Here is a 26,704-nt window from a genome sequence, read left to right as displayed (position 1 = left end):
CAGCACCCAGTTATTGACTGGTGTTGGGCACTGAGATGTTGTGCAATGTTGTGATTCTGCACTGGGGTTGTGTAGTGCTGCCATGGCATAGATTTGCTTACAAGTGTTTACGCTACACCAAGGGGAAGTTGGATTGAGACTTAGTATTCTCTGTGTCTACTTTAGTTGGGACTGGCAGCAAGTGGAGAATGGTGCTGCAAGCACAGGAACCCAATCCTCCTCCTTGGCTGCTGTTGCACAGCAAGGGAGGAAGTGGGAACAGAGGGACATCCAGTTTGCTCCATACCACTCTGGTGGCACATACTGCCAGCACACTTGTGCCATCTAGGTTTTTGATTCCTGTCCATAACATGCCAAATGCTGTGGGCAGGATCCTGTCACCCTTTGCTTCTGCCACCACGCAGCACTGGTCTGCAGAGTATCTGGTCTTCCCACTCTCTGTCAAGAACCTTCTCTGGGGAAAACATCGACACACAGGAATTGGTGCTTTTGAAAGTTAACATTCAGTGGCTTCAGTTCAACATCCTATCAAAGTAAATAGCCACATACAGACCTATAGTTATTGTTGTGTGCCCTCAGGTCATTTCTGACTTATTGTGATACTATCATGGAGGTTTCTTGGTAAGTTCAGAGGAGGGTTTGCCATTGCCATCCTCTGATGCTGAGAGTGTGACTTGCCTAAGGTCACCCAGTGGGTTTATGTGGCAGAGCCAGGATTTGAACCCTGGTCTCAAACTAAAACAGAGTCATAGTCCAGCTCTCAAACCAATACAGCACATTGGCTCTCCAGACCTACATTGAGTCATATATTCTTCCCCCCCGCTCCGACTTACTGTAAAGCCACTGAAACCACCCCCATAGCATACATACATACATTCTTTATTACTGTCAAAGACCAGCATCAATATAAAATATAACATAAAAAATAAAATGATACACATAAAAAGATTGCTTGAGATAAAAATCTGCCAACTAGAAATGTAAATAATTCATTTCCGTTACATTTAAGATAGCCATTCTGCCTTTTGCATCTGGCTCCGGAGAAGAGTCTGGGTGCATCCCCATAGCCAGATGCAAAATGATCACAGGAGCATTGAGAAGCTTGGAAGACCCTGGCAGATCTCAGGGCTGATGTCATCATCACTTTGCATCTGGCTCTGGGGATGGACACTTCTCCAAGCCTTCCTGCTCACAGCAAAGCACAGAATGGCCATGTAGGTGGTTTCAGGAGCTTTACAGTAGTTTGGAGGAGACGGCACCGCAGAAAGAAGAAAATGGTGGCCAGACTCCTCTATCATGGTGTACATCACCCAAATTCTGTATATTTATGTATGTAATAGAGGTGCTAAGATAGCACTTGTGAATTACAAAGATGGGTAAGGAAATACCAATGTACACTGGCACTCCTTAGGTGATGTCCAATGCACAATGGGACCGAGGTGCATCTGTCATTTTGCTGACTTCTACTGGATACAGAACTTATGGAACTGCCCAATTCTAGTTCCTGCAGTCTTAAGTCCACTTCTGAAGACCTACGTCAACAGCATTTCAGCCAATCCCCAGTGACTGAAAAGAGACATCTGCACGCGGAACACTTACATAGACTTCTCTCCCTAACAATTCTGGCCAGTCAATAAAGAGATGCCATCACTTGTACAACTGACTCCCCCTCCCTCACACATAATTTTTAAATTATGGCGACCTTATAATGGGGTTTCTTGGCAAGGTTTGTTCAAAGGGGCGGGGGGGGGGGGAGTTACCATGGCCTTTCTCTGAGGCTGAGAGTGATTTGCCTAGTTTCATGGTTTCCAGAATTGTAGTCTAATACTCAAACCACTAGCCACAATGGCTTTTTTTTTTTAGTATGGCATGTGCCCCCCCCAAAAAAAATCTCATTTTTGCACATGCCTCATCTATCCATCTATCTATGTATCTTATCTCCATCACTATACATAGTGCTTTACATAGTGGCTGTCTGAAATCCTTGGGGTTTTATAAAAAAGAAGTATCTTTAATCTCTTAACTTTGTTTCAAAAGTTATATATAAACTAGGGCTTAGATCCCACACAGGGCATGTAGCTAAGATGTCATAGATATGCTCCGTCTCCTGAACTGACCCTATAAAACCCACCTTAAAAGCCAAACAACTGCAGCGGGTGAAGGCCTTTTGCAGCACTGGTGAGGAAAGCACTGGAGGATGATGCGTCCAGCCACCTCTTGCCAATGAACTATGATGTGATGAGCAGGACCAGGGACTTCACTGGTGTCCTGGTCCAACTTCTTCCCATGCTGCAGCTCACTGGTGGGAAGAGGCTGGCCACATCATCCTTCAGTGCCCTGCCTGTGAGCATCACAGAATTTCTTCACCTGCTATGGCTGCCTGGCTTTTAAGGACATTTGTGACTCTGTTGGCAGTGCCACATTGTAAATGTGAATACCAAACAGTTAAGTCTAGCTTATGACATCATAGCTGCCCAAAAGGATACCAGCCTAGGTGCTTACAAGAAATTCCTGCTAAACATTAGGAAGAACTTCCAAAATATAAAAACTGTTTGAAAGTGGAAGATGCTGCTGCCTCAGTGATGGTGTCTCCTTTGGAGGTTTTAAACAGAGTCTGGATGTCCATCTGTCACAGGGAGGGCTTGCATTGTGTCTTCCTGCATGGCTGAATGGGATAGGAGTGTATGGCCCTTGAGGTCGCTTCCAACTCTTAAGAATGTATGATTTTAAGCATGTTGCAGCTAACAGGCTAGAAAAAATGTGCATGTAGAACCAGTGTGGTGTAATGGTTTGGACATTGGACTGGGGCACTGGGGGACTATGGTTCTAGTTCAGCTATGGAAACCCACTGGGTCACCTTTGGCAAGTCACACTTTCGCCTCCTCAGAGGATGTCAATGGCAAATTCCCTCTGAAGGAACTTGATAACGAAACCCGAAGACAGGTTTGTGTTAGGGTTGCCATAAGTAGGAAACGACTTGAACACAGAGGACAACAAAGCTACTGAGAAAGGAGCATTCCTAGCCTACCAGTAATCCTAACTGTGCTTGTTACCAGCCAACCTTCATTCTGTGAGAACGATGGCCTCAGTTTTCATGACTGAATCCTGTCCTGTCAGACTTGTATTTGGGCTTTTGGAAAAGCCTGCTCTCAAACCCATAGCAACACAAGTAGCCTGTTATTCACTTTGTTATACCCTGGTTTTTCCCAAAATTGGGACTCAAGGCAGCTGTCCAAACCTTTCCTATTTTGATCCCAAAGGCAATACTCACATGTACACTTAGATGATCAGAAGATATAGGAAAAACCAATCTACTCAGCTGTTGAGCTTCCAAATGGAGTCTCTGTGCAGGCGCAAAAAGTGAGGCAGAGACCACGAAGAAGAAAGTGGTTTCCGCTGACAATACCTTCACTCAAAAATGTAAACACTTTTTTTTATTTGAGATTTACAGGACACAGGCATTACAAACCACTTCTCCTAAGGAGTACCCATAAACAGCATTTCAGGCTGTGACTGAGGTGCCTCCAAACTCATGGATGCAGAGACAAGATTGGCTCTAGATAAAAAGTTTCTGTAAAACAGTCCATTGCTACTTATGAAGATTTATTCCAAATGGCTACTTGTGGCTGCCTTCAACAGTGAGGGAGCCTGGAAGAACTTTCACCAGTGGCCACCTAGCTCTCACCAGAATGCTGCTCTGGGTCAGGCCAGGGCCAGACTGATACACTACGTGAAAGTCAAAGTTAAGGCAGTTGTTTATTAAGTGCTTGGGTCTAAGCGCTAAAAGTCTTGTGCGATGCTTTCAGGATCCACTGGGCTCTTCTTTATATTGCCATAAACACTGATCTGTCAGTGTAAAAGTGGTCCCCCTTTTCTCTAGCAAAAAGAGGACCAGTGTGACCAACAGCAGCCGTACAATGGGAATTCAGAAGGATTTTAGAAACGTGATGCTCTGTTTTCAGGACATTTCTTAGAATGACATTTATCACTTGAAAAATAAAAAAGTCTGCTATAAATTGGTTGCTGGAATTAACACAGATTCCAGCCAAAATGATGATGTGGGTTTTCCCTCCAAAGCAGCTCTAGGAGTAAGAAACTAATTTTATACCATATAACAAAAGGTCTTCTGTATTCTATAAACATGATACAGAAAAAAGGTAATTACAAAAGGTGCAACATCAAAAAAGTGAAGCTGCCTTTCCAACCAAAGCTCTTGTTTAATGATTCCCCCAGAGCCCAAGAGCCTAAGAGGTCCCTTGAAGGTCCCACAGGCCCTCATCCCTGGAGAGCCTGCTCAGAGCTGGAGAGTCCACTTAGAAGTTCTTGCTGTGTTGCTGTGCATACCACTGCTGCCTCTGCTTGCGGTTCTCCAGCTCTGTGAGGAGAGCCTGCCGGTACGCTTCATATGTCTTCACAATCCGCTCCAGTTCCTTCATGAAAAGCAGCTTCAACATCCCCTGGTAGGTATCCAAATCTGCAAGCTGGAAGAGTTCCCACTTCAAGATGTGGTCGTACCTGTTGGAAGATCCAAGGGAATATTCTTGGCAATCATGGGACAGAAATAAAGACAACTGAGGCATGTTGAGAGCATTTAACACCCCACAGCGGCATACTTAGGCTGCAACTTTGCATAGCTCAATGCAGTGCAGTTTCCATGTAGAACCATGCAATGCTGAGCCATTTACCAGCAACACCAGGCCCACTACAGCACCACTGAAATCCCACTCATAGCCATTCAGAGCAGAGAAGGGATGGATTGCCAAGGCTATATCCCTGTAGCCAGATGCAAAGTGATTACTGTACATGCTCATTATGTAGAGAGATCTTGTATCCCCAAGACTAACTGAAAGGAGAAAGTTGGCAGCATGAGTTTTCATAGACTTCAGTCTACTTCCTCAGATTCAAGGGGCTACAAGATCTCTCTACATACTGATTCTATAGATGAAGATGGCTATATCTATGAATACTGTATGTCCTCATGTATAAGTCTAGAATTTTTAGTCAAAAAAATTGACCAAAAATAACAACAACCCTGAGTTGATTTATCCACAGGTCAATGTAAATACTTTGACCCAAAAAAGAGGAACCATCCCCGGTGAAAATCAAGAGCATAATTTGTCCTGGAAGCACTGACTCCAGCTCTGTTCTCTCATCCATCTTGCATTTAGTAAAAGTACAAGCAGTTATGCTTACAGAAATGTTGTAAGTTTTTTGGCATTGTTTTCCTCCTGGAAATTTTGATTTGTTACATGCTCCAAAGTTTTACCCTCCACTTACCCATGGGTAATTCAAAATCCATAATTTTGGCCATGAATCAAAACTGGCTTATACACAAGGTTGACTTGCAGTCAAATACATACAGTACGCCACCTGCTGAATTGTTGCAGGGTGTCCACGGGTCTCAGCAGCTGAGGCCATTTTTTTGCACCTGGCTACAAGCACCTTGGCAATCAACCCCTCCTCTGCTCTCTTCTGGGCACAAATGGCTGCAGATGGGGTGGCGGCTTCAGATGTTTTACAGTAAGTTTAGGAGGTGGGCTTGGTTGGTGAAGAGGGGTGGAAGGGAATACCAACCTACACAGCAACCAAAAATAGACATAACTAGGGACAAGTCAGCTTACTACACACACCCATGCCACTCACAGGATACCAGCCTGAGCCTGGAAGCAGAAACTGTCTTTTAAAGCCACGTTAAACAACCAGTTCAGACAACAGTTCCTGTTAAGGCATCCATGATGCTTAAGGTCCTATCTTAAACACAGCATTCTGGACCCATTCAAGACTACCTTAATGAAGATTGCCAACAGTATTTTTTGTACCAGTTTATAATACATGAACCCTTTTAAAAAAAAAAATTCAATGCTCACTTCACAGGTGCCCTGGCATAGACCTGCAGCCAGTCAGGGATCTCAGCCGTGTGGTACGGATTTGCAGGCACAAGGATTGGCTGGCTTCTTTCAGCTTGCTGTGGCTGATACGTCACCGGAGGAGGCTGATCATAACGGGGAACGCTGCACAGGGACACAGCACAGAGCAAAGGAGTGTTATTCCAGCATTCAAAATGGCAACAAAACTCTTTGCAAGAGTGCACAAAATCTTGTGATGTACAAGCCAACACTACAGCTTGTATACCGTTGGTTTAGGAAACAGAAACCCAGTAGCACAACAGGGACACTAAAAATATTTTAAGCAAGACATTGAGAACCAAGGGTTAATTTGCCTCTTGCCTCAAGACAGAAAGCCTGCCATCCAAACTTTGGAAAGCTGCTTCCTTCTGAGTCTCAGCACAGCCCAAGTCTTTCCCAAAGGTCCCCTGTTTAGGGAAGTGATTAGCGGCCGGGATAAATGTTTTAGTACCTTTGTGTAAATCTCCTGGTTAACTCCCTCTTAATCCTTGCCAACTCACCACCACCACACAGAGGGGTGTGTGTGTGTGTGTGTGTATGCAAAGAAGCCACCATGAGGTAGTAGTTTGAGCGCTGCATTAGGACTTTGGAGACCAGGTTCAAACCCTGGCTTGTCCATGTAAACCCACTGAGTGACCTTGGGCAAATCACACTCAGCCTCAGTGGATGGCAATGGCAAACCCCCTCAGCAGAAACTTGCCAAGAAAACCCTATGATAGGCCTATCTTAGGGTGGCCGTAAGTCGGAAATGACTTGAAGGCACACAACTGCCACTATATAAGAGAAGATCCCATAAAGCTCCTATGTACGATACTTATAATGGCAGTGAGTTCCACTGCTGTAGGCCAGACAACAGGAACCCATCTGGGCCATGATCCAAACTCCACTGTTAACTATTCCAATATGAAACTGACAGGTAGAGGTCTAAATCAATGTCCATGTTCATTTAGCAGGAACCATTTCCTGCAACAAGAACAAATAAAATATCCTGGCTGGAATCCAGCTGATGTATTCCATTTGCCACACAAGCTATTGCACTTTTCCCATGGTCTCACAGTGGGGGAGAAGGAACTGGAGACAGGTGGAGAAGGTTGCCAACATCAAGTAGCCTATCTTGACCATGCCTGTCTTCTGGACAATTACCTGTCCATGGGCTCTGAGGGTCCCCTTGGAGCAACAGAGGGGGCTGTTGCTAACATTTTGGTCTGTCTGTCCTTCTCTCTCTCCCTTCTTTTGTTGTTGCTGTGGCCATGGCTTATTTTTCCTTCTTCTGCCAGCATAGTGACACCTCGAAGGAGAATCCAACCAGATCTCAATCTTGGTTTGTTCTGATTTTTACCTTGGTTTTTTAACATGCAAACCCGAGCCACCAGAAGTTACCTCCACACAATTCAATAGCATTTAGAATTTACATTTCTATAGTGCTTATCAGAGAACTCGGTACTCTCTAAGTGGTTTACAATTGACAGAGATCTAAATCAATGTCCATGTAAGCCAATTGCCCCCAACAAGCTGGGTACTCATTTTACGAAAGGATGGAAGGCTGAGTCAACCTTGGAGCCCTTGGATCAAACTCACAATCTTGTGGCTGCAATACAAGCATTTAAACATTGTGAACTTAACAGAGTAAAGTAAAGAAAGTCAACCCCAAAGCATGCACCCAGTGTACAGACTGGGATAAAGATGTCTGTGTCCCAATGTGTTGAAATGGTGACAGGTACAGCCCCTACGGCACACAAAAATGCCTTACTCTCAGTGCTAAGAATATTATGGTACTCAAACATTTTACTCTTTGGAAACCCCCCCCCCCCCCCCCACACACACCTACATGTGGACGTCATAGCCCATCCACTTGCCACAGTATAGGTATACAAATATTTTGTTTATTTAGCATGTGTATTTTCATTTGCACATTCATGTATATTTATATTTTAACTTCTTTGGCTTTGTTTATTCATGGATTTTATTAAATATGTTCTCTCTAGGAGTACCTAGGTCCTCCAGTGCAACTCTATATTGAACTTTAACCAAAAGTTGCACTGAAGGACTTCGAGATTCCTAGAGAGAACACTCCACTAGGCATTTGTAGCTCCTCTAGCACAATTCTACGGTCAATGTCTGATAGATATTGACCAGAGTTGCACTGGAGGACCTAGAGATTCCCATGGAGGTGTTCTCTCAGGTTAAAATGTAATGTTTTTGTTATTTGTGGTTCTTCCACATTTACGGGGCCTCTAACCTCAGCGAAGGTGGAGGGATAATTGCACATTATTGTTTTCAACTGTTTAATTGATTTAATGTTGTTATATAAATATTTTCATGAATAAAAAAATAAATATTCTGAATAGTATGATTCAATTTTAATGTTCACTTTTTGTATGTTTTTAGCTGTATCCTTTTTTAAAACGTAAACCACCATGCATCCCAGTTTTGGGGAAAAGGCAAGCTCTCCATATCCATGGATTCCTTAGCCACCATCCACATCTTGAGAATATATATATATATATATATATATATATATATATATTCAAAAACTAAAAGTTTATTTGAACATTTTATATAAAGGCCACTATTTTACAACAGCAATAATAATAATAATAATAATACCTGGGTGCACAGGGGTGTTTGTACTGTGCTCTTTTATTGATGTGGTCAACATAATACACGCCAAACTCGGCTGATTCAACACGCTCCCATCCTGGAGGCAGCCCTTCCCTCTCCAGAGGATGACTCCAATGTGTTGTGTTAGTGTTGTGGTCTATGTAGTATTTTCGCCCTCTAAGAGTCCAGTCCACTGACCAGCCAGGAGGAAGTGGTAAATCTTCTGAACTGTGGTTTGTTAAGTTTCCCAATGATGTAGCAGCAACCCTTCCAATGCCTGAAAAAGCAAAAAAAAAAGCAAAACAGGGCATAAGTGAATCAAACAGTCTTCAATAGGCTCATTTCAACATTACACCAATTCTTTCCATAGAAAAGGAGCACAAGGCACTATAATCAGCTCTCTCTCTAACAGACATCCTCAAGTGCTGATTTACAGTTTCCAGTCATAAGAATTCTGGCACAAAGAAAAATATTCCATGTTCCTCTGGCTTCCAGACATTTATCCAGACACTGGCAAGTCAAGTCCAAAATATTTTTGAAGTGTCCTTCATGCCACTTGACTATGCATCCCTAGATCAAGAGAGCCTGGTGCACATAGACCTAGGCCCACAAAGCACACGGCTGTTCCTGAATAAAACCTTTTTATGTTCTTCTGCACTTATGGGAAGACTGGGGATCATAGAAGACAGAATGAAGCAAACAGATGATTAAAACATGGTCCAAAAGGTAAGAGATTACAGGCAAAGTGAGTTAGCAGCTAGAAAAGAAGTTACTACCATGAATTCAAGCTGAGAAATACTGCATATATAAGACTGGAAAAAAAGGAGCATGAAGATTTGACTCATGGCTATTTCATCATAGGGCTGTTTATCTGAAAACAAAACAAAACAAAAAAATCTTGGTGGCTCAGACAGTTTCCCAGAATTTATGATGACAAATCCAGGCATCAGGGTCTTGAGAATCTTTCCCCAGCCATCTGGGTTTGCTCTAGATCTGGGGAAAGCTCTCCCTTCCCATGACATGTCAGCCAGAGGTGAGACTACCAATAGACACTAGAACCTGTCTCATACCGAGCCAGAACGTTGATCCATTTACAGACTGGCAGTGCCTAATATGAGCAGCAGCATTTCCTAGAGATTAGCAGGGAGAGAAGAGCTTTGCCCACTTGTTACTTGGTCCCTTTAGCTGGAGATAATGCAAAGATTAACCTGTGGAAGGAAGGTTGCACTAAAACAGGGCTTTACTTTGCTACAGAAATAGGGAGGAAGTTGTTTTATGGGCCTGGCATTCAGTGAACCAGAGCATGACCTGCCTGGCACACATTCCCCAGGGAAAGAGAACAAGGAGTGGGACTGTTTGCAGGCTGGGTAGAGCAGCCCTAGCATTGCTACACTTTGCCCAGCTGCCAGCAAGGAGCCCAGCAAGCCATGAAAAAACACAGATCAATTTGCCAACAACTTCCCAGGGAAGTGGCTTCAGGATGAATATAGGTTCTTCTACAGATTGGCAAGGAACCAGGTGGTGGGTGGGAATTAATTAATAATTCTAATTCTCCTGCCCATTGGAAGATAATCAATTCCTCTGTTCTCTCTAGGAATTCCTAGGTCCCCCAGAAAGATTCTGCTGGAAACTGACCATAGAGTTGTGCTGGAAGATCTAGACATTACTAAAGAAAACACTTCTCTAATTTGCAGTTTTCCTACTTTCACAAGGATCTTATGTCCCTAACACCAGCAAATGTGGAGGGCCCAATGCATATCCTCCTCCTCCTCCTCCTCCTCCTCCTCCTCCTCCTCCATTATTTATAAAGCACTGTAAATTTACACAGTGCTGTATATACAGTCTTTTTAATTAGACGGTTCCCTGCCCTCAGGCTTACAATCTAAAAAGACACCACACAAAGGGAGTGGTGGTGGGGAAGGGGCCTCTCTAGTAGGATAATGCATATAAAATACATAGCAATACATGAAATGATTCAATAAAACAGACAACAAAAGAACATCAAACAGCAAGTGACAATTACGCAATGCCTGGGAACGCTGCCCTGAACAGGATGGTCTTCAACTCCGTTTTGAAGCTGGTTAAAGAAGTGATGGCTCTTGCTCGCAGGGGAAGAAGGTTCCAGGAGTGAGGGGCAGCGAGTGAAAAGGGGCAAATCCGATATGGGCCAGAGGAAATCCTGGGCTGTGAAAGCAGACCTTGACTACCAGAACGGAGGGCCCTAGTGGGAAGGTGAGAAGAAATAAGGTCTGATAAGTAAGGAGGGACCAGCCCATGGAGGGCTTTAAACGTCGACAGCAGGAGCTTGTACTGAATACGGAAAGGGAGTGGGAGCCAGTGAAGGGATGCCAACACAGGAGAGATATGGTCACAGCGGTGGGCGGATGTGATAATGCGTGCAGCTGAATGCTGGACAGAAATTAAAGGACGGAGGTGAGAAAGAGGAAGCCCATCCAGGAGGACGTTACAGTAATCAAGTCGTGAGACCACTAGGGCATGGACCAGGATCTTGGCAGTAGAGGACCTCTGGGAGGCCCGATGCCGTCGCCCTCCAGGAGGGCCCCGGCGGTGGCAGGGGGCCTCTGAGAGGCCGGTTGCCGGCACCCTCCAAATTGGCCCAGGCAGTGGCAGGGGGCCTCTGGGGGCCGGTTGCTGTCGCAGGGGCCCTCCAAGAGGACCTGGCAATAGCAAAAGGGCCTCCCAGAGGCCCGCTGCCACCACCGGAACCCTCTTGGAGGGCCCCAGCGACGGCAAAAGGGCCGGCAAAGAGGAGGAGGCCTCCAGTGCTGGTGGCCCCCGCCAGCTTTTTTGCTGGCCTCTGATGGAGCCTGGGGCCCTGTCAGGGGCTGGCAAAGAGGAGGAGGCCTGACCCCCGGAGGGTGGAAGCTCCACCCCCGGCTTTGGCCCCCCCCCAGTCACCTGAGGGACAGCAACCTGGCCCCCAGCTCAAAAAGGTTGCCTACCCCTGAGTATACCTAAGGTCAGTGTGTAGAGAGAAAACAGAAGGGGACCCAGAACAGAGCCCTGGGGAACTCCAACAGATAAGGGGACAGGAGATGAAGTCTGACCACCTGCAACCACTGCAAAAGACCTGTCTGACAAATAAGATCTAAACCAGTTGAGAACAGAGTCTGAGAACCCAAGGTCAGAGAGTATGTCAACTAGGAGACAGTGATCAACGGTGTCAAAGGCTGCAGACAAATCAAGAAGGATGAGAACAGAGTAAAGGCCCGTAAAAGGTCATTCGAGATCTTAGTGAGAGCTGTCTCTGTAGAATGCCTTGGGCGGAAACCAGACTGAAAGTGATCGAGGATGGAGTTGGCTTCAAGAAACTCAAGACAGCAAGAATTAACAACTGTTTTGTATGCAAAGGGACCTTGTAGCACCACTGAGGCTGAAATAAAGAACCTGGTAGCATGAGCTTTTGTAGAGGTAGTAGACTTGAGTCTACAAAAGCTTATGCTGCCAACTTCTTTCTTTCAGTTAGTCTCAAAGATTCTGCAAGATTCCTTTGCATACTGATTTTCCAGACTACATTGCTGTTTCTTTGAATCCTACATTGTTTTCAATTGTTTAAAACTGATTCTATTATTACTACCCCATCACTAAAATTTGTTACTATAAGACTGGTTGTTTAATAACCAAAAGAAAGCAAAGAAAGGAGTCAGTGCAGCCATGGTGACCAATGCAGGAGAATGGGAAGGATGCCGGTGACCAGGTCCTCTCAATAGAATACCTGTGTAGTCATGAGAGCAAGAAACAGGCTCATCAGAAGGAAGACGACAACACAGCACACTTCCAAAATAGCTATGCTCACTGGGCAACTCTACCCTGAGGATCTGAGCGTCTTTCAGCTCACCCCCAGCAAAACATATCCTGTTTCTTAAAGTGTGTCCTTTCTCCAGACTAGTTTAAGAGATCTCTCCCAGCCAGTTTTAGCATGCTGGTGCTCTTATACACATTTCACTATCTCCTTGGCTACTGCCCGCTCTCCTCTTGGACAACAACCTTAGCACTCAAGATACAGTATTAGGTCTACTGTTTGTGCATCAGTGAGCCAGCGGCATCTACCTCAGCCACATCCAACTCTTTTCCTCTGCCACTTGTGTGAATACAGCACCATCAGCAGCAGCAATGGTTCGAGCCTGCTTCTCACTCTTGTCCTCTGCTGCCTTACAGCAAAAGGAAGACTGGCTGCTTGGTGGCTGCGCCTTGGGTGACTGGGTACAAAGGAGCAGTACCTGAGTAGCCAGGCAATCAGTGATCGGGCAGCTTCTCACTTACTGCTTGACTGGCTGCTTGGTCACTGTCTCCCTTTGCATCCAGTTAGCCTGGAAGCAGCCACCAAGCAGCTGGCTAAGCACTGACAGAGAAGCCTCTCGCCTGTGACAGCCTTGTGGCTAAGGCCAACAGGCATGACGCTTCTGGATTGATACTTAACTGGCTGTTTGGCTGCTGCGCCCAAGGCGACTGGGTGCAAAAGGAGAAGCTTCTCCCTGGCAAGGAAGGACTCTCAATCTGAGAGATGCAAAGGACACTTTCAAAGACTCAGTGCCACTCCTTCCCCAGAGATATGCCTTCCTCACACAGCTTCAGTTACCCCCCCCCCCCAACAAACACTCTTCTGGTACCTCTTCTCTTGGCCTGTCTGACAAAGGAAAGCAGGCACTATTGGATTTTTTATGTTTTGCTATGTTTTTATTTGTGGTATGTTGTGTTTTATTTTTATTGTTCTTATGTTTGTTGTTACCCACCTCAATCCAATACAGGGAGAGGCAAGACACAAATAATAATAATAATAATAATAATAATAATAATAATAATAATAATAATAATAATAATTGCAGCTCCAACCTGCCAGCCAAGTCCTGGCAAAACTCACAAGACTCAAGCAGTGTCCCAAATATGAATGCTCCTTTTTGCCACCACTTCTCCCTTGCTCATTTCCACTATGGCCCTAGAGGCTGCTGAAAGGGCCCCTGCCACCCTCCCTTATTGCCCCCCGCCACTCCTTTTTCCCTCACAAGACCCATTGGATCTTTCCACCACCTCCAAGTGAACAGTACTACCTACTTTGGGAATCACTGCCTTAGCATATGGGGGCATCGGTCCCTTTCCTGTTTCTCTTTCAGACATCTAATCTGTCATTAAATATTCCTTTGGAGCAGGCACACATTTTTGGTTTCTGCCCACTCACAGTCAACCTATGCTCAGCGAAACCAGCTTCCTCCATCCTTTCAAAAAAAGAAGCTTCCTTTATTGAAGGGAAGGCTTTCCCACCTTGATTCCCAGGTCTGAAACCAGGATCCTGTATATCTTTCCTGCTGGGCTGCTGATGCATCTTAATTTTTCTCATTTCAGTGGAAAGATTTTGAGGAAGTTACAGCTTTATTTGTGGCTTGGTCTCTTTCCTCTCTGCCATAACGTAATGCCTTCAAGCCTCAGTGCTCACCAGCGGCAGTCAGCCAGCCCAGTACTTCCAACTCCATTTCCACAGCCAGTTCCCTCACACTACCATGCTCTCACTGTGCAAACCTCAATGGGCTGGGCTCTTCAAACTCAATCTCCTCTCCATCTATGGGGGGAAGTAATAGGATGACACAAATAATGGATGGAAACTATTTGGTCAGGACATCTAATATTCCTTACTGCTGATCTGAAAAAATCATATACACCACCCATAATTCCTCATGCAACCCAAAATGAGAATGTACATAAATCAAACAGCCAACGTTTGCCACAGCAGGCAAACTGCCTCTCTTTGAAGCTGGGCCTCTCATCTAATGAAAAGGCATCTGCAAGCAAAGGGTCTCTTTCTCAAAACAACAGCTTCATACTTGAGGTCAGTAACTCCAAAGTCTTGACATTCTTGCCTGCATATTTACTTTTTCCCCTCTGCAAGATACACAAAACAAGCAACTTGACTGCAATGTATTTCATAACCAGGCGAGTTGGATAAAAGTGCAGTATGCTTACATATCAATTTGTTTATAAAAACCACATTTTAAGTTTTAGAGTCATTATGCAGTACTAAGATTCCACATAAGATACTTGAGAAGTCTGATGAACTTCCTACTGTAAACACAAGGAACCCACATGAAAACAAAACAAAACACTGATCCAGAATGCTGTCACACCCAGAAGAGTCACATCTAAGGCAAACATCTGGTGTTCTCTTGTTCTTCTTCAGATCCAAGTCCTAGTATCCCCGACTCTTCAGGGTTGATAGAAAATTATCAGAGAAAACTTTAAAACAATACAATACAGGTTGAGTCTCCCTTATCAGGAATTCTGAAATCTGATATACTGCAAAAACCAAAACTTTTTTCATGGGAGTCTGAGACTGTCACACATTTATTTTCTGATAGTTTCATGTACACAAACTTTTTGTCATGCAAAAGATTATTAATAATGCTGTATTTATTGGATTTATATCCTGCTTTTCTCCCAAAATGAGATTCAAGGTGGTTAAAAAATATAAATGATAAAATTACCTTCAGGCTTTTCTGTCAAAAGAAAGCAGACACAGTAGCGCAGTGTTTATAAAGTGTATATGATACATAAATTAATTTTGTGTTGATATCTCCAAGATATCTCATTATGTACCTATATGCAGATACAGGTACAGTGGTGCCTCGGGTTACGAAATTAATTCGTTCCGCGGCCGCTTTCGTAACCCGAAAAGCCTTCGTAAGCCGAATTGCCATAGGCGCTAATGGGGAAAAGCCGCGTTTCGTGCGAAAAAGCCGAAAAAAGCACCAAAAATTTTCTTCGTATCCCGAAAAAACATTCGTAACCCGGAACAATGATTTCCTATGGGATTTTTTCGTATCCCGAAAATTTCGTAACCTGGGTATTTCGTATCCCGAGGTACCACTGTATACTGAAATCCAAAACGAAAAAACAACCCCCCAATACCAAACACATCTGGTCCCAAGTATTTCGGATAAGAAAGTGTTAATCTGCCCTCAACATTCAAATCACATGTAATGAACAATCTGCTTTCTCATTTGGGCACCCATTGCCTTTCCATTTGTCTACAATATACAAATTACAAAATTGCCTCATCTATAGCAGAAGGTTAGTCCTGGAATGACTCCTGGAAAAGACAATATACACTTGCCACCCCCTTTCTATTTCCTCTATCTCCCCTAAGCACCTAACACTGGTGTCCGTTTCACAGGGGCTCCAGGTACATTTTCCCAACAGACTCCACTGACTTTGCAACACTGGCCTCCTCAGACTCATTGCAAGGTAGCTTTGTTCATATACACTGTACTGTGTCTTTTGCCCTGGTATCAGCTGGAAAACATAATCATAGAATGGCATACATATTTTTATATCATTTAAATTTACAGTAAACACAAGTTGGCTGGACAAGTGCAGCAGTTATGAGATCTTAAGATGGACGTACCATCTCATAACTGTTGGGGATTCACATTTATGGATGTTAGTGACTGAGCATGAGCCCCAAAACCCACCTTTACAGCCTGGCAACACCATGACTGAAGTGTTTCTGAGGTGCTAGAGTGTCTGCAACACTCTCCCGGTCATAGTTTTGGCAGGACCCCAAAGGCTCTCTCCAGCTGCCTGTCCTCAATGCACCCAGTGATTGGGAGAGCTCTGCAGACATCATTTCCCATCACGCAGAGCTCTGACACCTCAGAAACACTTTGGTCAGGGAGATGCTGGGCTGAAATTTGAGGTTTTTGGGGTGTAATGCAGTCAGACATAACTATGGTAGAGCTCCTTAGCTGGATTTATGTTGATGATGCAGTGTCCTGGCCATTAGTTATTGCCACAGTTATACATACATTACAAGGAGCAACACTGCAAATTCTGGATAAAAAGAAACCCAAGGAAACTTGCCTGAACTATGTCTTCCCTGATTCTGTGACATCCTCTGGATGAGTTCAGTGTTGTGTTCATAGTATCTATATTCCTCCTGGACATGGTCCCCCAGCTGGTGCCGCCTCTGGCCATTATAAAAGTGGTCATAATAGTAACGGGATCCAGCATCGCCATTTTCAGTTACAGAGCTGGCCTCTGTTAGAAAGGACTGTGAAGACACACCATATTCCCGGGGCACGTCAGCCAAACTTCTGGCCAAATAGGAAGGGGCAGAGAGCCGGTGGCTTTCCCGTCTCATGATCTCATGAGGAGTCCTTTGCATGGGAGTCCTAAGGAAGCTCTGGTTTCTGGAGACAGCTCCATCCCCAACTGCTGAGTAGGCAGAAGGACTGGGCTCTTGAAGGCAGAGATCTGTTCGTCTTGGAATGGTTGGTCCATGACGGATGAATGAGGGCATCAGATCTGTAACAGAACACTGCCATTAAAACCAATACAGGCATCTCTCAGTTAACAAAGCCTCTGAGCAAGAAATTCCTTTTTACAAAGTCTTTTTATATTCAGCCAGTTTTCTTCCTCATTCTGCAATTAGCTGAATTTTTTTTAGCAGTGTTAGGAATAGGAAGGTGGTGAGGGAGGGCTGGAGAAACAGAGACTATTGGTGTTGGTCTGCAGTGAGTCTGCTATAAACAATGCAATAAAGCTTGAATTACAATGGAGAAAATGTAAATCTAATTTAGCAATTTTGCTGTAGTGTGTCTGCCTACAAGTTTCAAATTATGAATTTTGAATGTGGATTGTTTTAATATGTGTACCTCTTATTTATACTTTTAAACTGATGTGTGTTTTAATTTATGTGTGTCTGTTAACTGCTGTTGTCCTCCACCTTGATCGACAGGGAGAAGTGGGTAAGAAATAATAATAATAATAATAATAATAACAACAACAACAACACTGGCAAGGTAAATAGCAGTTGCCCCAAGAACCCCCTTGTGAGCATACATGAGCAGCAGAAGAGAGAGAAAAGGGGAAAGCAGACAGTCTGCTTCACCAGCTATCTCAAGCATGTTTAAAAAACCCACAGATCTCCTGCAATGCAGGGGGTTGGACTGGATCAGGGCCCGTGCGGTCTCTTCCAGCTCTATGATTCTATAAGTTTGACTACAAAAACAGAAATTCTAAGAAAGATGGAAGCTGGGGAAAGAAAGACCCTTTAGTGCATTTTGGAAGAAGCTTTAAAGTGGTCTCCAGAAGGTTTGCCATGTTTTTGTTTACTTGCGCAAAGGCTTGCTGGACCTGGTTGTTTCATTTCAAGTGTCCATATTGGTAGTTTTGGATAAAAAGTTTGCTGAAACACGTTGAACTCAAGTCCTTTTTTTAATGATATAGGAACTTCTTCTTAACATTATTTTTGCCTCTGCTACCAAATTTTCTGTTAATGTAGTAATGCTTAAGAACACACCTAGTTTATTAATTGCAAGTATACGCAGATATAAAGTATACTCCACAGATACAGAGTGTGTACATTCTTGATACTGTATTGGTAAATTGTAACACCAGAAGAAAAAACAACCTAAATATCAGAGCAACAGCACTTTACACACATAAGAAATGCAAAGCCACACTTTACTACAGGCAGGGCCAAGCCTTCAACTCCAAATGCTCTATTTTTCTATTCTCCAACTCCTTCATATAAGGCAAATGTATATTAATTAGTAAGAACAAATTTACTCTAGCCAAATGATAGCACGACGTGCGTATGAATCATCTGACTACTCAGATTGACAGAACATAAAATACATTTATTGGATTTAAATTTCTGACTTTCCTAAATCCCTATGAAAGTATATGTACAACCAACTAGGCATTAAATAAGAAACACTAAAGAATGTATAGAATTAGGGATAAGAGAAGTTTTTATTTTGATGCCAGAGCTGGTGCATTTCTACAGACTCAAACTCCATTCCGATTCTATGACTTCAACTCCACAGCCCTGATCACAGTTACCTACATTTTAATGCTTTGTTTCTATATTTTAATGATTTTATTGTTTTTAACTTGTACTGTTTTAAATTTCACTAGCCGCCTTGAATTCCTATACCAGGAGAAAGGAAGGATATAAATAAATGTAATGATAATAATAATAATAATAATAATAATAATAATAATACAGTGCAACCTCAAGAATGCTATCCCAGACAGGAACTGCAAAGTACTGAACCTCTGCTTCAGACTTCTGCTTACTTCAAATATTCCTGCAAGCCAAGAGCTCAGCAAGATTTCACATTATTATTATTTTATTATTAAACTTTATTTCTAGAGCGCTGTAATTATACACAGCGCTGTACAAAATCGGTAAAATTAAGGAGTATATAAAAGCCTGCCCAAGGCGTACACTCTAAGATAATAACAATTAACTAGAGGAATAGATAAAATTACCTTGTAAAAAGAAAAGACAAATTAAAAACATCAAATATAAAAGCAGATCACATCACATCAAACATTATCAGACAGCCGGATGACAATCACAAATTCCCTGAGAACGCTTCCCTAAACAATATGGTTTTCAGCTCAGCCTTAAAGCTGGTTAGGGAAGTGATGAGCCACGTATGCAGAGGAAGAAAGTTCCAGGAATGAGGGGCAGCAAGAGAGAAGGGGTGGATCCGGGACGGGGCAGAGAAGATCCTGGGTTGAGAGAGGAGACTTTGGCTGTCAGAGCAGAGAGTGCGAGTAGGGATGTAGGGAGAGAGAAGATCGGTTAAATAAAGAGGGGCCAGCCCATGCAGGGCTTTAAAGGTGAGTAGCAAAAGTTTGTACCTGATGCGGAAAGGAAAAGGGAGCCAGTGAAGGGAGGACAACAGAGGGGAGACATGATCATAAAGGCGAGTGAAATAATGCGTGCAGCTGAATGCTGAACAGAAATTAATGGGTGGAGATGAGAGAGGGGAAGCCCTGCCAAGAGGAGGTTACAGTAGTCTAGTCGTGAGACCACTAGGGCATAGACAAGTGTCTTTGCGGTAGAAGCTGAGAGATATGGACGGATTTTGGCGATATTATAGAGAAAAAATCTACAGACTTTGGCTGTAGTCTGGATCTGAGGGATAAATGACAAAGAGGAGTCAAAGATGAAACCAAGACTACGGGCTTCATGGACATCACTTCACTTAACAACATGCAAAGCAACCATATTGCACCTCTGTGTGTGTGTGTTGTGTGCCTCCAAGTCATTCCTGACTTATGCCGACCCTAAGGAGAACCTATCATGAGGTTTTCTTCGCAAGATTTATTAAGTAGAGGTTTGTCACTGCTTTCCCCAAGGTTGAGTGTGACTTGCCCTAGGTCACTCAGTGGGATTTTACATGGCTGAACTGGGATTCAAACCCTAGTCTCCAGAGTCCTAGCCCAACGCTCAAACCACACCACAATGGCTCCCCTACAAGCTTTAAAATCCATTTAACTTCATCCTGATGTATGGAAGGAACTAAGAATTGGCAACGGAGCATAATGAATGGGAACAAAAGGCAAGCGTTCCATGGGAGGACACACATCTGTGTTAAACACACATGGATACGCCAAACATCAAGCGCAAAACGTTTTCCGGATGTTCAGAAATAGAACATATACTTTTGATACATGTGTAATCATGGTCTAAAGAGGCACTAGGTGATTATGCTGTAGAGAAAGCAGACTGAATTTCACAAGGCAGGCACATTCACTGCTCAGTAAAAAGCTGAATGCATCTGTTGCTTTCACCTAACTGTTAGGTGTTCTCTTCCTCAGTTTAGGAATTCCTTGTTGAGAGACTTACATATCACACTATTTTGGTTTCTTTCTTCTTGTTTTTAACTGCCCTTGAGTTGGCTCTGGTTCATGGTGACCCTGGCGATGAGACATCTCCAAGATCCCCTGTCCTCCACTGCTCCTAGGTCTTGTAGATTCAGATTCATTGCCTCCCTGATTCATTGCATTCTACCTTTCTTAGCATTATGATTATTTTTAGTGGAGCCCTGGTGGCGCAGTGGTTAAATGCCTATACTGCAGCCATTCACTCAAAACCACAAGGTTGCGAGTTCAAGACCAGCAAAAGGGCCCAAGCTCGACTCAGGCTTGCATCCTTCCGAGGAGGGAGCTAAAATGAGTACCCAGACTGTTGGGGGCAAATTAGCTTACTTGCTAATTAGCTTACTTGCTGTTCACCGCTATGATCTTTGGAATAGCGGTATATAAATAAAACAAATTATTATTATTATTATTAATTATTAGTGAGAGCTGCCTTCTTAGAATGTGACCAAAGTACGACAGCATCGGTTTCACCATCTTGGCTTCCAAGGAGAGTTCAGGCTTGATCTGTTCTAGAATCCGTTTGTGGCCATTCATGGTATCCTCAGCACTCTTCTCCATCACCACATCTCAAACAAATTGGTTTTCTTTTTGTCTGCTTTTTTCACTGTCCAAAGAGGTCAGACAAGGATGCATTCTGTTACCCTACTTTTTCAACTTGTATGCAGAAAATATCCTAAGAATAGCAGATTTAGACTCGGAAGAAGGAGGCGTAAAGACAGTGAAGTGAAGAAGAAGGGACACCAACAATCTATGATGCGTGGACCAAACCAGACTACCAGTGGAAAACATCACAGACCTGGAACAATTACTGAGGAAGGTAAAAGAAGAAAGTTGAAAGGCAGGCCTAATGCTGAACATAAACAAAAATAATGACAACAGAGGAATTACACAAATTTAACCAACACACTAAAGAAATTGAAATATTAAAAGATCAAGTACTGATCAGAATGGGGACTGCAGTCAAGAAATCAGAAGACTAGGAATGGGAACAGCAGCCATGAAGAATAGGTAAGACCCTAAAGAGTAAAGACACACAACTGACCACGAAAATGAGAATCATCCAAGCAATACTATTTCCTGTCATCACTTTTGATTTCTACTGGATTGTAAATGTTGCTAATGTAAAATGAAGTTCTGCCAGGGAGGTATTGAAGCACAAATTCACTAAAATAAACTGTTCAATAAGGTTATTTTGAGGATGGAAGGAAAAGTTGTCTTTCTATCGTTGTCCTCCCCACAAAAAGACAATATTACAGAGGCAAGTGGGTGGGGCAACATCTTCTATGCAAACACTGGAGAAGAGACAGAAGAACAGGAGGAAGAGTTATTTATATAGTACAAAGTGTAGTACAAACTCTGTGCAAGGTGCTTTACAAAGGAATGGGCTTTGGAACTGATAGTTCTTCATGTTACTTGGGGTCAAAAGGCAAACTTGTTTTCTGACATGAAGACAAAGAAAAAGCTGATCCAACAAAACTGTGGGTTGAACAACCTGGAAATTTTTCAAATGAGTGTAACATTTTCTGACATCAGGAATATCTGCGTCATGCCAACTGTGATCCCAAACTAATTCTCTGGGTGCGAAAACAGAGAACAAGGGAAAACCCACAAGTGCGTTGGTCCCTACCTGGATTCTTTTAGCAAAAGCTTCATTTCGGTAAGAGCACAAAAAGAGCTGTATTAGATAAGATCAAGGACTGTCAAACTCACATTCCTGTTTCTATCAAATGCAAGTTAACTGGAAGCCCACCCAGCCAGGGCAGGGGATGACAGCTGCCCCCTTTTTTTGCCCTTAGCACCTGGGGCTCAGAGGGAAAAGACCTCCTGTGAAAGGAGGCTTCATTCAGACGCCATGCCTCATAAGCTTCTCCCCTTCATGAGCTCATCTGAGCCTCTTAAAAAGCCACCTAAAGCTTGCTTAGCTATGCACTAAACCAAGTGACTAAAGTATGTGCTGTGTAAATAAGTCCTCCCCACACCCCACTGAGTCCTGAGCATCTCGCTACTCACCTCCAGCTGGATTCCCAAAGTTTTGTGGGAGAAAAAATGCCTTTGTTTGTACAGCTAGTCATTATTACTACTTGATTCATCTGTTTTGTTTTTACTCTGTCCCTACTCCCAACACTGTGATTTCAATATACACAAGGGAACCCGAAGCTGGATCCTGAAGTGTTCCTTCCCAGAAATAACTCCTACTTCAGCAAGGACAGTGGGCCCTTGCTATCCAGGACACCCCCCCCCCCGACTGGACATCAAAATCTGTGGGTGCTCAAGGCCCATTAAATATAATGGCATAGCAAAACAGTGTCCCATACATAAAATGGCAAAATCAAGGTTTGCTGTTTGGAATTTATGTTTTAAAACATATTTTCAAACTGTGGATGGTTGAATTCATGGATAAGGAATCCATTGAAACAGATGGCCAACTGTATGCATGCGCATGCTTGGTGCAACATCTTTAGAATATACTGACAGCATAGCAGGCTTTTTTCAGAACGGAAGAAAAAGCACCTGTACCTGTAATCCTATGTGTTGTGTGTGTGTTTAAATTGTGTGCATATGGCGACCCCCATGGATTTCCTAGGGTTTTCTTAGGCAAGAAATACTACAGAGGTGGTTTTGTCAGTTCCTGAAAGTATAGCCTACTGCACCCAATAGTCAGTGGCAGGCTCCCATCCAAGTACTAACCAGAGCTAACCCTGTTTAGCTTCCAAGATCAGACAAAATCTGATGTGCCTTTCGGGTATTTAGGCTGCCAATCCTATGGGTATCAGCCTAGAAGCACTTGTGATAAAAGCAGCGCTTCCCTGGAGTACACATGCCCTTAGAGACAGCTGCAAGTTGCCAAGCTGTGCCCTTTAAAGTGGTCAAAATATCCTTTTTGAGAAGGCATGGCTAGAACTGTGGGCCAACATGATGTAGTGCCTTGAGTACTGGACCAGGACTACAGAAGTCCAGGGTTCAAATCACTGCTCAGCCATGGAAATCCAATGGGCTGATCTAAGCAAGTCACACTCCCTCAGCCTCAGGCCAAGAAAACCCTTTGCTAGAGCCATGTCTGAGCCAATTTAAAGGCAGATAAGGACAGCAACGGCCAGAGCTGCTCATGGTATTTTAAATCAGATTTAAGAATTGCTATGGTCAGGGATACTTATTTATTATTTAATGTACAGTTGGCCCTTCTTATACATGGATTCAAGCATCCATGGTTTGAAAATGTCCCCAAAAAGTATTACGTCTCAAATTTCAAACCTTGATTTTCCATTTTTTATAAGGGACACCTTTTGTTATGTCAGTATATTTTGCTGGACCTGACCCCCCCCCCCCCATCCCTTCTCCTTCTGTGTCCTGTCAGAAGTTTAGATTGTAAGCCTGAGGGCAGGGAACCCTCTGTTATCCCCTCAGTTGTAAGGCACCCGGACTCCCATATAAATAAATCCTATTATTATTATTAATATTATTATTGGGACTTGAGCATCCACGGATTTTGTTATCCATGGGGGATCTTGGAACCAAACCCCAGCGGAAAAGAAGGGTCTGCTGTATATCCTGCCTTTCTCTTGAAAGTGGATCCAAGATGTCTTACTGCAAGAATAAGAAAAGATGCCACAAAAAACCTTATGAGACAACATTTAAAACATGTATAAATCAGCTATCATGCAAAAGCAGACATGGCTGAAAAGAGCACAAAGGCATTGAAAGGATGGAACAGTCATGGAAACGCAGGGCATCTGCCTCCAGACACACGCTCTGCCAAAACAGCTCAGCTAACCTGGAATGCTGGCTGGGTATCTCCCTATTTATTATTATTAGCTCTTGTGAGCTAGGAGGCATATAAACAAGATGAGAGATATATATGTATATATAGGGGTGTGTGTGTATGTATACATATGGAAACATCGCTTGCTTCTGTCCTTGTAATGCAAGGGGCACCATTTTGCTGCACCACTGTATTGCATGGGCCTGGAGCCCTGAGGGCCTGGGTCTCATGGAGGGCCCTGGAGCCAAGCTCCCTCCCTCCCTCCCTCCCTCCGCAGCCCCTGCCTTCTGCCCAGAACCAGGCCCTGGGCGGCTGCAAGGTCCAGGCCCCAGAAGCACTGCCTGGAAAGGGTCAGAAGGGGCTCGGAGGCAGAGAGGGAAGCTGGCTTCCTCCCTCCCTCCCAGCTTCCCTCTCTTCCTGCCCTCCATCACGTCTTCATTTCTTTCATTCATTCATTCATTCTCTCTCCCTTCCTTCCCTGTCTCTTTCCCTCCTCTCTCTCCTTCTCTCTTTCCTTCCTTCCTCTTCCCTTTCTTTCTTTGTCTCTCTCCTTCCTTCCCTCCTTCTCCCCCGGATCCCTCTCCCTGGGACTCACTCCGGAGCAGGGGGCTGGTCTCGGTGATGACGTACTTGCCCTGGACCTCGCCGGGCTTCGGCAGCTCCGCCCGCGTCTTCTTCCGAGAGAGCATGCCCCCTTCCTCCCTCCTCCCGCCTTCCCTCCCTCCCTCACAGCCGCCTCCTCCGCCGCCTCCTCCGCCGCAGCCTCCGCCTCCCGCCCGCGCCCTCCAGGGGCAACGCCGACATCGCCCCGGTTCTCCGCCTCCAGAAGAAAGAAAGAAAGAAGGAAGGAAGGAAGGAAAGGGGCGGCTGACGGTGACGGCGGCGGCGGCGCTTCTCCTCCTTCTCCTCCTCACTAACCCAACTTCCGCTTCCGCCCAGCCATAGAGAGGGACACGGGACGGCTAGAGCGGCGCATTGCTGCTCTTGCCGCGCAAAGGGCGCTGGGAAAGCGCCGCACCAGAAGGGGGAGGAAAAGGGAAAGAGGGGCGTGGCGCGCGCAGGCGCACTTGGGATGCGCCTACTTGTCTGTCCTGCTGCGTTGGCGGCAGCGCCCCCTGTGGCCGAGAGGAGGAATCGCTCGCACTGGAATCCGGGGGAAGAAAGGGAGGGTCGGCCTCGCCTCTAGAGGGCGCCCTTTCTTTCTTTCTCAAACAGGGCTGTCATCATATCTCCTCTCAACCGTCTCTTCTCCAGGCTAAACATCCAGCTCCCCATGTCATTCCTCATAGGGCTTCATGGTTTCCAGACCCTTCACCATTTTAGTCGCCCACCTTTGGACACATCATGGCTCCAGTTTCTCAACGTCCTTTTTGAATTAATTCATTAATTCAGTATGTTGATATTAATTAAATCTATGCTATGCTGGCTCTCAGTAACCAAGAACAGTGCTGCCCAGGACTGGACACAGTATGCTTCCAGCTGGGGCCTGACCAAGGCAGGAGAGAATGGCCCCATGGCTTCCCTTCATAGCAGAGCCTTTTTACAAAGCCCTTGAAACATCCTTGGATGCTTTGAGCAGCCTTGGCACTGAGGCTGGGGATGAGACACACAAGAGTTGTGGTCTTGGATTGTAGGAGTGTGTCTGCAGGAAACGGCGGCAAGAAAGCCTGTGCTGCAAAAGACCATCAACGTTATCAGACAAGGGAAATTGGAAGTATAATCCAATGGCAATCCAAACGCAACCATGGGGTTTCACGTTATTGTGTGATAGACTGCCACACGCAATTTCGGGCAATGGCAAGTCAGTTTGAACGCAGTGCGCATTCATGTACATTCGCTGAACTAGCGACTTTAAGTGAATGCGTTCTGGCCCCACTTTCTTTTCATTTGAAATTAAGAGAAATTCCTCCGGTGTGATAAACTGCCAGGATCCTCCTCCGTTGATCCAGTTGCAGCCGTGTGTTCCTACAACAGGCAAAGTCAATATCAGTTGTCTCCAGAATGCCTTGCTAAGAAGACTGAACAGCCAAACCCACAGAAAGGGGACAGTCCCTCCCCACTCACTGTTCTCAAGAGCCAGGGAGGCAGAGTGGTTTGAGCATTGGACTAGGACTCGGGGGACCTGGGTTCAAATCCCAGCTCAGCCATGTAAACCTGCTGGGTGACTTTGGGCACACTCTCTCAGCCTCAGAGGAGGGCAATGGCAAACCTCCTCTGAAGAAACCTGCCAAGAAAACCCCAGGGTAAGTTTGCCTTAAGGTCACCACAAGTCAGAAACAACTCAAAGGCACACAACAAGTTAGCTATTCTCAACATATTAAAAAAAGCATACCGTATTTACTCGACTATAAGTCGACCTCATGTGTAAGTTGAGGGCAAGTTTTGGGGACAACATTATAGACTTTGCTATGACTCATGGATAGGTTGAGGGTAAAATGTAGGGGAATATAGCAAAGGATCTAAAGGATGAAGCAAAGCAAAGCAATGTCAAAGAACATACAAAATTCCAGCAGATGCAACTCTTTGTGCTCAGTCTTAAGGATGGATGGATGGATGGGAGAGAAGAGAGGGTCAGTGCTTCCATCACAGATTATGCTCCTGCTTCTCACCAGAAGATGGTGCCTTCTTTTAAATAAGAGTTAAGACAGTACTTACATTGAAACGTGAATAAGTCAACTCAGGTTTTTGGGGGTCAGTTTTTTGACCTACATTTCTAGACTTATGCATACAGTAGATTCCCACATTT

The 26,704-nt window shown here is 44.4% G+C and overlaps 1 protein-coding gene across 2 annotated transcripts; it reads right to left on the bottom strand.

The window, feature by feature from the left end:
- Nucleotides 1-3,419: 3,419 nt before the first annotated feature.
- SAV1 (salvador family WW domain containing protein 1) lies at nucleotides 3,420-24,853 on the bottom strand. Of its 2 annotated transcripts, none has more exons than XM_042446054.1 (5): nucleotides 24,554-24,853; nucleotides 16,377-16,820; nucleotides 8,514-8,784; nucleotides 5,868-6,011; nucleotides 3,420-4,515 (listed from the first exon to the last, which is right to left on the bottom strand). In XM_042446054.1, exons 1-5 carry the CDS (start codon nucleotides 24,645-24,647, stop codon nucleotides 4,314-4,316), a joined length of 1,155 nt encoding a protein of 384 aa, XP_042301988.1. In that variant the 5' UTR covers nucleotides 24,648-24,853; the 3' UTR covers nucleotides 3,420-4,313. The 2 variants fall into 2 exon arrangements, with proteins under 2 accessions (XP_042301988.1, XP_042301989.1); XM_042446055.1 differs by having other exon boundaries at nucleotides 24,589-24,654.
- Nucleotides 24,854-26,704: the final 1,851 nt, after the last annotated feature.

The sequence above is a fragment of the Sceloporus undulatus genome, chromosome 1, assembly GCF_019175285.1.
Source record: "Sceloporus undulatus isolate JIND9_A2432 ecotype Alabama chromosome 1, SceUnd_v1.1, whole genome shotgun sequence".
Taxonomy (NCBI): domain Eukaryota; kingdom Metazoa; phylum Chordata; class Lepidosauria; order Squamata; family Phrynosomatidae; genus Sceloporus; species Sceloporus undulatus.
The sequence above is the reverse complement of the archived record's forward strand: the minus strand, read 5'-3'. Positions and strand labels throughout refer to the sequence as shown.